Below are 12200 nucleotides of genomic sequence, written 5' to 3' on the forward strand. Positions count from 1 at the left end.
TATTTATCACTGAGAGCTAATCTGTTAAGGAAGTTTATAGATTAATATCAATATACATTTACTTTGAACTAATTCAGTCAATTTTCGTATAACTATTGGGAATGGAATAATATGATTTTTTTTAATTTAAAAAACAATATTTCAGAAAAATGTATCCAAGCCTGCTAGATTTTATACTAATTTTGAAATTAACTGATTCTGATTTGTGTTAGAGACACAGCACTTGTTTTCTCTAGAACATCTGAAAGACTGTTTTAAGGAAGTTGCAATTGTGTTTTCTCTATGAAGGTTTCATTTTTCTAATGCTAATTTTAACCATTTTGAAAGCTGCACTGTGCTTTTTAAAATACAACCAGTTATTTTCTTTCTGGTCAGTAGCAATATTTCTTTTTCTCTCCTTTGTAAGGATCCAATCCTGAAGTCATTATGTAATAAGGGCTTCATCATGGACCCAAAGGGTTTGCCACTCACTGAAGTCTGTGACAAAACTCATTCACTTGAATGGGTGCAGGACTGGGCACATAGTTTTGTAAAGTTTGACATTTAGGAACATCATCCTACATGTTGTCTCTTACGTAAAATGCTTCCACAGTGGGGAAGAATTACCTGGAAATGTCTACAGCTTTGGCTATCTCATTGGTCTACCACATCCTCACCTCAGTCAGTTAAAGCCAGTGTGACTGAGGTGAGCTAGGAGCAAGAACTTGATGAATTAAACCAACATGCTGCTATTGGTTGTCACTCTGCTTCTGGCATTCTGAAATTCTAAGAGCATTTTTGCAGAAATTAGGAGGAGGAGTTCTGACTTCTTCCCCTGGCTGGCCATGTGAATTGTTCTGCAGAGCTTGAATCACAAAATAGGGGCGGGAAGAAATAAAAGTGGCTATGCAATTAGGTGGGATGTTGCTGTGTGCTCCTCTTGCCCCTCAGGTCTCTTTCTACAAATTGCTAAGATTTTTGTTCCCCTCCATGTAACACTCCAGAGAAGAAAATAAGGACTCCCAGAAATAAGATGGAAGAGGAATAGTTAGATCACAGAGAACAGAGTAGTCCCCAACAGAAAATGAAATTGATACTATTCAGCTAACTATGTTTAGTAAAAAGAAAAGGAGTACTTGTGGCACCTTAGAGACTAACAAATTTATTTGAGCTCAAATAAATTTGTTAGTCTCTAAGGTGCCACAAGTCCTCCTTTTCTTTTTGTGGATACAGACTAACACGGCTGCTACTCTGAAACCTATGTTTAGTATTAATTTGTCATAATACTAATAAGACACTGTTTTTAAACTTTGAGTCAAATTCAGACCTAATGTAACCAGATGTAACTCCATTTCAGCTAATGAGGTTGTATTTGCTTACATAGATCCTGAATTTATCCATGAAAGTTTAACACTCGATTTTTTTTTTTCTGTAGTATGCTGAATAAAATGTTTGGTTCATTATAATTACATGTGCTAAAATGCTTTTAAAAACTTTTTTTGGCACAGTTTTTCTTTTTGTTGAGTGAATTTTCTGTTTCTTAAAGGACACCTGAATTACATGTTGTGAAAATTGAAGGATATTTTGTATTCCAGAAGAATGAAACAATCTAAGAGACTAGTTAATAATTCAGTAGTATGTGGTTATCAGAATCTATTTATGAAACGAGGGATGAGTGCATTAATCGCTACACATAATAGATCCTGTGGACAGTATGATGATTATCTCTATCCTGACCCCAATTTTTTTTTTAATTTATTCTAATTTTATGTACAGACAGTATTGTGATAGAGAGATGGATATGCATATTGCACAAGGATAGAAAGTGAGAAAATTGTTTTCAGGCTTCAGTTTAACAAACAATTATTTTTAAAAGTGCTGTATTTTAACATCTCTACATAAGACCTTAAAAGAACAATTATTTTCAAGGAAACAATGGTACTATACGTTTAAAGTAATAATAACAATTGATGTGGATATTGAAAATAATTTGATTTTGAACTTTCTTATCCTGTTGTTCCCTTCTCCCTAACTCAGTTTTAGTAAATACTTTTGCCTCACATTTTTATGCTCTACAGCACAGATTATCTTTTAAGATAGAATTTGGTATTTTGGTTTAATTGTAAATCTTCTATTTATTAAGCCTTTACTATTTTGTCTTTTGTATAACTAGAAAATATTTAAAGCATTGTACCAATTTTTGTGGGTTAAAAAAAATAGACATGTATAAAGAAAGACATTTAGTTATTGGACTGAACATAATTGTTAAAATAGTCTCATATTTTACCTCCACATTATTGTCTTCCTATACCCAAAAGTAATTTTCACAAATACATTACTGTACAGAGCTTCTTATTCTGCTGGTTAGGAGAAGTAGATTTAAATCCATACCGACAGTTCATTTGACAATGACCTTGAGGGGCTTTGCTTCTTGAAGAAGAAAGCAGAAGCTTGCAGTAAACAAAGTTCACTTCTGACAGATGGATTGAATGACAGAAAGGTTGCGAGTGCCAGAATAGCCCTGGCAGAGGAGGAAATGTTCAGTGGAATCCAACAGGAGAGGAGGTGTGAACAGGTGCAGGGTTGCTGACGGAAGGGGAACCAGATGGAAGGAGCCAGAGCCAGTTTATTTAAAGGAAAAGGCAGAAAACACTGAAAGGCTGTGCAATCAGTGGCTAAAAGTGTGCATGGAAGAAGGTAAAAATTCACAAAGCAAAACTGCACAGTGGGATATCTAGCACTTAGCATAATGGTACTAATTTGTGAGTTTAGTTTGAAAGTTGCTATTGAAATACGTTATACCTTGGTCTTCATAGGATAAAGTATAGATATTTGAAATCTGATTTTTTTTAAAAAATGCTTGACCTAGATATTGCCTGTCCATTATTTGTAATATTTAATGCACACAAAAGTTATTATTACAGAATGTTAAGGTTGTGCCACAAACTAACCAGAGCAAGAAAATATAGAACTATGGGGCTAGATTTCCATTCTTAACTCGTCACACTGGGGTGCCAGCGTGCCTAAGTCTTGCAACACATAACAGATCATTCATCTACTGTTGGGATGAAAAATCCTTGCACTTCTCCACTTTTATTGTTTTTGGTGACATCTTTAATGCCAGTTTGCTGTTTTATTTGCTAACTTATTTCAGGACAAGAGAAGGATTTTGACTTATCCCAGACCAGAAGAATAAAATATTCTCCTCCCTCAAATGATAGTATTATCCTTATTACTTCATCCTGTCACGCCACTCCATTTCTACTCATGGATTTGATCTTGTGAGATGCTGAGCCCGTTCTGTTCCTCTTGACTTTAATGGTAGTTGAGAACAATTGGCATCTTGCTGGATCCGGCCTTTGAATAACCGCAGCCAGAAGTTATTCACCTAAGGTCTGTCCCAAAGTAACATCAGTGAGAAGTCAGAAAAAGCACCAGCACCAACCTCACAAACCATCACATGTCAAGAAAAAGCCTCTCAAAACTTGTTTTAATGTTGTAGATGGAGATTGTTGTTATGTAGATAGTACTGGAGTGCACATGCAGTAAATGGGTTCTGTAGTAATCAAACACTTCAGCATTTAATCATTTTGTAAAAGTCTTTGACTTGCTTGCTCATAATTGCCTTACAATAGAATGTATTTTCGTGCATATATGTATTTAAAAAAATAAAGACAAGTTGCGGGATGGGGGAAAATCCCTTCAAAATAGAAGGCATGCAACAATTATTGGGTCTATATTTTAATACTTCATATAACCCACTTGTTCCAAACTGTCTATAACCAATATGCTGTTGGTTAGTTCCGATACCAGCAAGTTTATCAAATCTTTACACCATTCCTAATACAGTGTTCTACCTGCTCTCCTGGCCTCTTCCTGCACCATTTTACAACGTTGTCCATTATTGTATGTTGGGAAATTTATATGAAAGATGCAGTCTAAAATTAAATTGTATTGCAAGGCATGCTACCAACTACATTTTTACCAGAATTTTGCCCCTATAAAAGTATTTGATGACCTACTGTAAATACTGATTATTGATCTGAAAATATTATAAACCACTCAAAAAAAGAGCAATTAATTGAATAATATTTAAATAATTGTGCATTGATGTATTAAAAATCCAAATAAAAAGTAGTAATGTTCTATGCATGGCAGCCAATTTTCAATATTAAAATTTTGGGAAGGAAATGCCAAAAGAGAGAGAGAGATCATATTATGGACGAATTGTTTACAGATAAAAGCTTTTACATTTAATTACGGAGGGGTTGTTTCAGTTTTTATTTTATAAGTGAATCTAGTACTTCAAAAAACTCTGTTGACTGAAATCTATAGACAGGACTGGTACTGCCCAAGTCGCATATGTTAAGGCTTCTTCTCACTGCCCATTTGATGTGCCTAAAACCTGACCGTTAGGGAGCTCCTGTATGGATGAAAGGATGATTCAGGTTCTATGTCCATAGAATACTTCAACTCTCTGAGAACATTACTAAAGTTTCCAGTTGATGCTAACTGTTCAATTGTTGTAATGTGTACAACTATCTATTAGGACAGCAACTTTCAACTTTTTTTTCATTTGCGGACTCCTAACAAAATTTCGAATAGAGTTGTGGACCTCTTTGGAAATCTTAGACATAGTCTGCAGACCACAAGTTGAAAACCACTGCCTATGGTAACAACAAACTTTTGCTGAAGCTGTTACACATAGTCTGTGGACCCCCAGGGATCTGCAAACCACAGGTTGAAAACCACTGTAGTAGGAAGTTAGTAAGACCTCAAACTCAGTTAATACCACAGCTGTTGTAGTATAATATCTTCTTTCCACAAATGACTCAAGCTGGATTTTAAAAGGTGACCTGGACATTATAGGATTGTGTTCCATTTTACCAAACCTTCAAATTATCTAACTTCCCATTAAATGATTTACATTTGGACAAATACAAAAAATATTTTAAAGCCATAAGCTTAGTTTTAATTTTGGTACAATAATTTTGGCTAATAGTATATCTTTAGTTAGGTCTATATTGCATAAATATAAGAGTCTGTGAAATAAAGTTTGTCAGTGAGCTGTGAAATTATGTATGAACTTTCAGCTTTGGCTGAATTATAAAAGCCAAGTTGAAACTCCCCCAAAATATAGGATTTTATTATAAAATATAGGATTTTATCATAAAAATGCTGACACTAGCTGAATTCTAATGTACTAAACACACCGTACTGTCCTACGCTTTTTTAGTAATGGTTGTATTGTTTGCTTTAATGTGAGAAAGTGATTGTAGGATAATTTGTCAGGTTGCTTGCGGATAATCAGTTGCCTAAATTTGGAAATTCGTCAAAATTTAACTCGGATTGCTCTGAATAAGGTTTTCTTGGCTTTGTAAGGTTTCTGAGAAGTACTGTCATCTTGGGAGAAAGACACTTTAATACTTGTAGTTAAGAAATTTTGTTCCATTTTATATCATTCTAAAGGCAATTTTTACACTGTATTTGAACTTTTTAAATGAGTCTGAAACACATTTAAAATAGAGCAGCAACTGGAATACCTTATTTAGGTCCTGAATGTAATCCCACACCAGTTTTAGACGAGTGTAACTTCATTGACTTCACTGGAATTACTCCTGATTCTCATTGGTGTGAGCTCAGAATCGGGTATTTATTGTTATAGAAAGCTATGTCAGTACCCCCTTACTAAAACACCTGTTTGCTATACATCAATAAACAGAATAATTTTATAAAATAACCTCTAAGCATAAATGCTCTGGATTAGAGCCATTTGCACTCTATCAATGACACAATCGCTGAAAAGCACCTCATAAATTAATCCATATATATCTGCAGGTCAGTGAAACATTTGACCAAATAAGTAAATCTTAAACTGTCTGGAAGTTCATCAAACACAGTCTGCTGGCTGGAGACAGTTCCAGAAGCACGTGCCCTCTGAGAACACCTTGCAACCAACTGTAGAGAGTCCATGGCCAATTTGCTCCCAGCAACTGACAGAGAAAGAGAGAGAAAGAGAGCAACCCAGGATGTAACTGCCATGAAGGGCAATCTTTCAGAACCCGATGAGGTTTGAAATAATGATCTGGTGGTAATGGCTTTTATGAGTTGGTAATTTTATACAGTTCTAGTACCCATACACATGCGTTGGACTTTTTTCCCCTTCTAGAGTTCTGTTAATTTAAAAAATAGATGTAATACCTGTATTTTATGCTAAACATTTCCTACTTTGTATAAGTATAGTGGTCATCACTGAAATTTAGTTTTACCTAGTTACAACACAGTGGTATCTGGCATCGCACAGATATTTTCTATTCTAAACAGAGAAATACTGAGGGATCTAAGCTAACACTGTGTGGTAACTGTGGATCGATGTGGTCATCATTAAAAATAACTGAATGGTATTAAGCAAAATGGAATGGGATGACAGATTTGAAAGTGATTTTAGGGTTTTTAGATCAACAGAGGAAACAAATTAAGTCCTGTTCCTTGGGTGAATGCCTTCCTCGTGCATGGTAATTTCCTTTTAATTTTTGAAACCCTAATTCCCAAGGCCTTAGTATCAGAAGAAGTTGTGAAGAAGCTGCATGCTTGCCCTTCTACTTGCAACATAGCTGTAATCTGAAAATGGATTAGTGAAGGATGGACCAGAGAACTTGTAGGAAATTCTGTCAAACTTTTTTATATAGCTCCTTCTACTGCCCTCATCAACGTAGTAAGTTATGTGATTAGCATCTCTCTCCTCTTCTCCCCGGGGAGAGAATATTGTGAGAAGCAAAGGGTCTTCTTTTTGTAGGATTCTGTTTAGGGATTTTTATTTTGTTTTGTTTTTTAATGTACATGCTGCTATGTGTTCACGTTAAAAAAGGCATGGTCAAAGAAGTGTGCTTTGCCTTTGAAGTGAAAGGTGTTTAGGTTTGTCCCATATTTAATTATTCTGTATGTGGAATAATACATGCTTTGAGACAAACAAGGCCTGTTAGCTCATAGACTACATCCAATACAGGATTTTTTTCTTAATATTTAATTTCTAGTGCTTTGAAATGATTTGATGCTGCTGTTAGTTTCGTGCAGAATTCCCCTTGAGTACAGTGGGAATTCTGTGTACAGAGTGACTGCAGGAACATTATACAGTTAGACCAGCAAATACAAACTTTTTCAAATTATGAATATGGATTGCAATCTCCTAATCACAATTTGTTTGCTACCCATATGGCTGGGCTATGTTCATACCATTATCTGGCTTTAGAACAAAAATTCCCAAACTGTGGTGTGTGGAGCACATGCTGGTGGTTCACAGAAAACTAGCTGGTTGTATGCTGTTCTTCCTCCCTATTTCCAGCTGCTAAAATGCATTAAAATACCTTGTGAATATATTTGCTTCTGTGTAACCAAATGCGATAATTGCCAGGGAGTTGTCTATATTATTGTGAATGGGAGGAAAAGTGGTCTATGGGACTTTCATTGGGAAGATAAAAGGCCCATGAGACAATCTGCATTAAAATGTGAGCCACATTCTGAAAATATTTGAGAATCCTTCATGTCAAAGGTTTTCTGTTTCCTCATGCCCCATGTGGTACACATTTTGGTGACTGTGAGAACTGAAAAGCTCATTGTGCAAGTCTTCGTTCCTATGAGTAGTCAAATTTAAATATATACTTTTGTTTGAAACAAAATCTGATTTTAAAAAATCAAAAAACAAAACTAGTGTTCCTGGTAATTATTGTGGTAAAAGCATAGAACACATACATGATCTGACCACAGTTCCTTAAATCTCTCCCCTCCTCTGGTAACAGTCCAATTCCCAGGAAATGCTGAAATGCATAAACAGAAAATATTTCTGATTTGAAAAGAGTAGTTAAGATTTGTTTCATGTCTCTATACCTAAGTTTCCCCATCTGTAAAATGGGGATACTGATTCTTGTCTCCTTTGCAAAGTGATTTGGGATCTATAGATAAAAAGCATTGTGTAAGAGGTAGGTGGTGTATTATTAAAGAAGAAAAAGGCTGTTTTTTGTTATTAAAAAAATCTTTATTTTACCCTTCAGAGGACTTTCTAATTTTGATCCCTTATTACATTACAATGGCTTTAGGTCTAATTTCGGTGTCAGACATTGATAAATGTAGTAGAGTTTCTTGATTATTTTAAGGCTTGTCCATCAAGATTAAAATAAATAAATGCAATGAGATTTCATTTTTACTAGCATTAGGCTCAGCCTTTAATTTTTCTCCTATTGTGTGTGAGCAAGACAAAGGGTGCTCTTTGATTTTCAGTTTTTTTTCCTTAGGCTCGTTGCTCTTAATGTTATTTTGGTTACGGATGACAAGACAGTTCAGAAACGTCTTTTAAATTCAAGTCCTTACTAAGTTTGTACTACTGAAGTGATGTAAAGTACAATGGACAAGATGGGTCTGTGTACTGGCAGCTGCTCATAGAGATATTTGGTGTAATTTTCAAAAGTGACTAGGCAGTTAGGAACTTAAGTGTTCTTGAAAGTCAATGGGAAGTAGATTTCTTAAGTGCCTGTGTCACTTTAGAAAATGGGACGTAGGAGCCTGAGGCTATGTCTACACTACGGCAATAAGTCGACCTATGCTACGCAACTCCAGCTACATGAGTAACGTAGCTGGAGTCGATGTACCTTAGATCGAGTTACTGCGAGATCTACACCGCGGGGGTCGACGGGAGAACATCTCCTGTCGACTTACCTTACTCTTCTCATCGGGGGTAAAGTATAGCGGTTGACTAGAGAGCGATCTGCAGTTGATTTGGCAGGTCTTTACTGGACCCACTAAATCGAACGCCAGTGGATCGATCTCAGAGCGTCGATCCTGGCTGTAGTGTAGACCTGCCCTAAGTAACCTAAGCGCTTTTGAAAATTTTACCCGTTGTGCATGAAAGAGAGGCACAATCCTTCCAGGGGTAATGGAGGACCACAAGCCTGAGTGTCCTTACCCACCCCTGCTCGCCATTATGTCGAAGAGGCATGTGTACCCTCTTCACAAGTTTCATGCTACTGTCAGCGTTGGCCTTCCTTGATCCATGCCAGAAACATGAGAACTGATACTGTGTCTGTGCCTGGCCCAAGATGAGGCACAGTCTAGTTTAATATGATTTAAAGAAAACAAGGATTGTGAATGATATGATGAGGCACATTTTATTCTGTAATGTTTCCATGACAAAACATGTTTTTCTTCAAACTTTCCTTTCTTTTTCTTTTTTTTCTTCTTTTTTCCATCGGCCAACATGTCGGCTTTGTGTCACATCAGGTCCCATCCTACCTCAGGCGAAGCTCCCACTGCCTTCAAGGAGAGTTTTGTCTGAGGTCAAATTGCAACATTGGGTCCAGGAATTAGAGTGTAATGTAACCCACCCACCATTTATATTGCTTTGGCATAAATGTAAGCAAGGAGATGTAACATTGTGTATGTCATGCTGAGATATTGTAATATCTCAGATGGGTTTTTAGGCACAAAGCCAAAGGTTAAGTGCAGCAGCCAAATGAGGTGTGGCACTATCCTTGTGTGACCCATTCCCAGAACTGTCATCTTATTTTGTAGCCCGATGCAATGAGTAATATCACTGAGAATAATAAAATAATTTCTTAAATTGTACTTTCAAGGTATTCTTAAGCCAATTAAAGTAGTTACAGCAGAACTGTAGAATTTTTTTTTTTTATTAAACCTAGGATCGACCCCAATATACATGAGCATACTCAAATTCTGGGTTAGGTTCACTCTAGATCCAGTCCTTGCAGTGGTTCATAGCAGAACTAAACCCCTTTGCAGCACAGGCCATTATCTAATATATGCATATCTTTCCCTTCCTTGTTACCAGTGCTGTCTTTGCAGCATGTGTGTCAAAGAAAAGGTTTGCATGGTATGTAGTTACTTGACATTTATTTTGACTCTGTAGTGATTGCCACATCTTGTATATTCAGTCAAGTAAATTGCTAGCAAACTTGTGTCTTCAGACCTTAGTAGTGGGACTGGTAATTAGTCACCTGCGTACAGCCTTACTGTATAAGCCCTAAATGTTTACACGCGCAGGATCAGTCCCCTGTGACATGTTAACTGTTTCCTGTGAGGTATTGGATGCCTTTATTTTTTATAATTTTTTTATGTATTTTATTGTATTGTGGGAGGGATTGAGCCCTGCCCCTAGGGAGATGGGCTGCTCAGGGGCAGGTGGGTTGAGTCCTGTCTCCGGGGGTTTAAGTGGGAGGCCTTGGGGCGGGGTGGGAAGGGAAGTGTGCCAGGTCCTGTCTCCACAAGGAGGGGTTGGGTCCTACCCTGGGAATATATGTGTGTGTGAGCCCTGAGGAGTGCTGGGTCAGGTCCTGTTCCTGGAGTGTGTGTGTGGGAGGCCTGGATAGGTGGGAGCACTCAGGTCCTGACCCCAGGAGGGAGTAGTCAGGTCCTGTCCGTAGGGGGTGTGCGTACATGTGTGCAGGCCCCCAGGCTCTGTGTGTGTGTGTGTCTGTCTGTCTGTCTGTCTTCTGTGGGAGGGGCTGCAGAACTATCCTGTCCCACAGCTGCAGCTTCTGTGCCAAGGGGCTGGATCCAGCTCCCTGCTCTGGACCCCAGGTCTCCCTGCTCTGGACACCAAGTCTCAACTCAAATTTCCCCCTCCCATCGGTTATGAGGCAAACCTGAGTGGAACTGTGACTCTGTGTGCCAGGTCGCAGGGTCCAGGCCCAGGCCCAAAGGACAGGAGCTGCTGCTGCAGGGTAAATTTTTTTGTTCTATTTTGTTTTACATGTTGTTTTTTGTTTTATTTCATATTACAATATTTTGCGTCTTTGAAACCCACAGGGCTCTACCTTCATCTTCTGTTATCTTAAATGAATGGTGGAAGCTTTTCTCCTGTTTGGATGCTTAAGCAAACTCATTAAGCTTTTAGAATAGCTGTAATGTGAGCACTGTGGAAACTGTTGCCATTGACTCAACACCCATTAATTTCACTGGAAGTTTAGTTCATCTCAGAATCAGGCCCCTCAACTTTATCACGAGATGAAATAGAAACAGTTACAAGAGAGAACAGATAAACTGCACAAGGCAAATTGGATCTTAAGGGAGGCTTTCTTATAGTAGAGGATTCATTTAATATTATAAAGTATAATCCAAGAATACATGGATTATTCTCTGGAAAAGGAATCCTTTTTCACTCAGAAAGTAGGTCATGCTTTGTCCGTTTTCTGCTAGCCACTAGGGTGTGTTTGTCATTGAAAGAGAGAGGTTGACATGTTCAACTTCAAGTGTGCATGTGGGGAAAATGTTTGTTGTGTAAAGCTAGACCAAGTTTTTTAAATTATCAGTTGAACTATCCATTTTGGCATTTGACTCATCTGTAGAGTAGTATATATTTTGTATTTCTGTTTTTATAGACTGGAGAAAGAAAGTATTCAGCACAGTCTTAGCAACGAAGCAAAGACCCGAGCCCTTCAGGCGGAGCAAAGAGAGCAGGAGCTGACACAGAAGATGCAGCAAATGGAGGCCCAGCATGATAAAACTGGTAGGTGGTAGAAAAAGATTAGAGCCTGGGCACTTATTCACAAGCCAGGCCCATGCCTTACTGTGAAATGACATCAGGAACACCTGTAACCTTTGGCTGGCCGAAGGGAGCAGATGCTAACTACACCGGAGATTCCGAATTACATATTAGTTAGCGTTTAAAAGAGAAAATGGAAAGTATTGCCCACTGTCTGTTGATTTCAGAGTGCTGCTCTCACATCTGTTGCACCATCTGGATTATGAGTTTATTTACCTGTATTCAAGAAACGTAAAGCTGAGAGAGACCACAACAAAGTAGAAAAACAAAGGGCTTGTTTTTGGCTGGATTTTCAGGCACACATGTTATATAAAGAAAATAGCATCAGAAGCTCTGCGGGAAATGCTCTGAGCTTACAGTTAAAGTCTCCTGAATAGCATTGAACAGTTCCCACAGTACACACATTATAGCTACTCTAAAAGCTTAATGAGTTTGCTTCAGCATCCAAACTGGAGAAAAGCTTTAACCATTAATCGGTTCTTAATTCACTGTCGCAGCTGGATGTAATTCACTGGCTCCAAATTGATATGTTCCTTTATTTAATCTTTGCAGCCTCAAACATTTTTAGCATTGGTATGTTTTTCCCCCAGTCTAGAACAAGGATGTTTAATCCTTTGCATTCTTCAAGTTATCACTACTATAGTTTAAATTTACTAATACAAGGCATTGA

The 12200-nt window shown here is 37.6% G+C and overlaps 1 protein-coding gene across 7 annotated transcripts in view; it reads left to right on the top strand.

The window, feature by feature from the left end:
• Positions 1 to 12200, top strand: part of SDCCAG8 (SHH signaling and ciliogenesis regulator SDCCAG8) — a 154924-nt gene that overhangs the window by 75861 nt on the left and 66863 nt on the right. For 5 of the 7 annotated variants that reach the window (XM_077813469.1, XM_077813472.1, XM_077813471.1 and 2 more), the window contains one exon: positions 11367 to 11494. The exons of the other annotated variants lie outside the window; for them this stretch is intronic. In XM_077813469.1, coding sequence (XP_077669595.1) covers positions 11367 to 11494 — 128 coding nt within the window. The remainder of the gene's footprint in view (positions 1 to 11366; positions 11495 to 12200) is intronic. 7 annotated transcript variants of the gene reach the window in all.

Source organism: Eretmochelys imbricata, chromosome 3, assembly GCF_965152235.1.
Source record: "Eretmochelys imbricata isolate rEreImb1 chromosome 3, rEreImb1.hap1, whole genome shotgun sequence".
In the NCBI taxonomy this organism is placed as follows: Eukaryota; Metazoa; Chordata; order Testudines; family Cheloniidae; genus Eretmochelys; species Eretmochelys imbricata.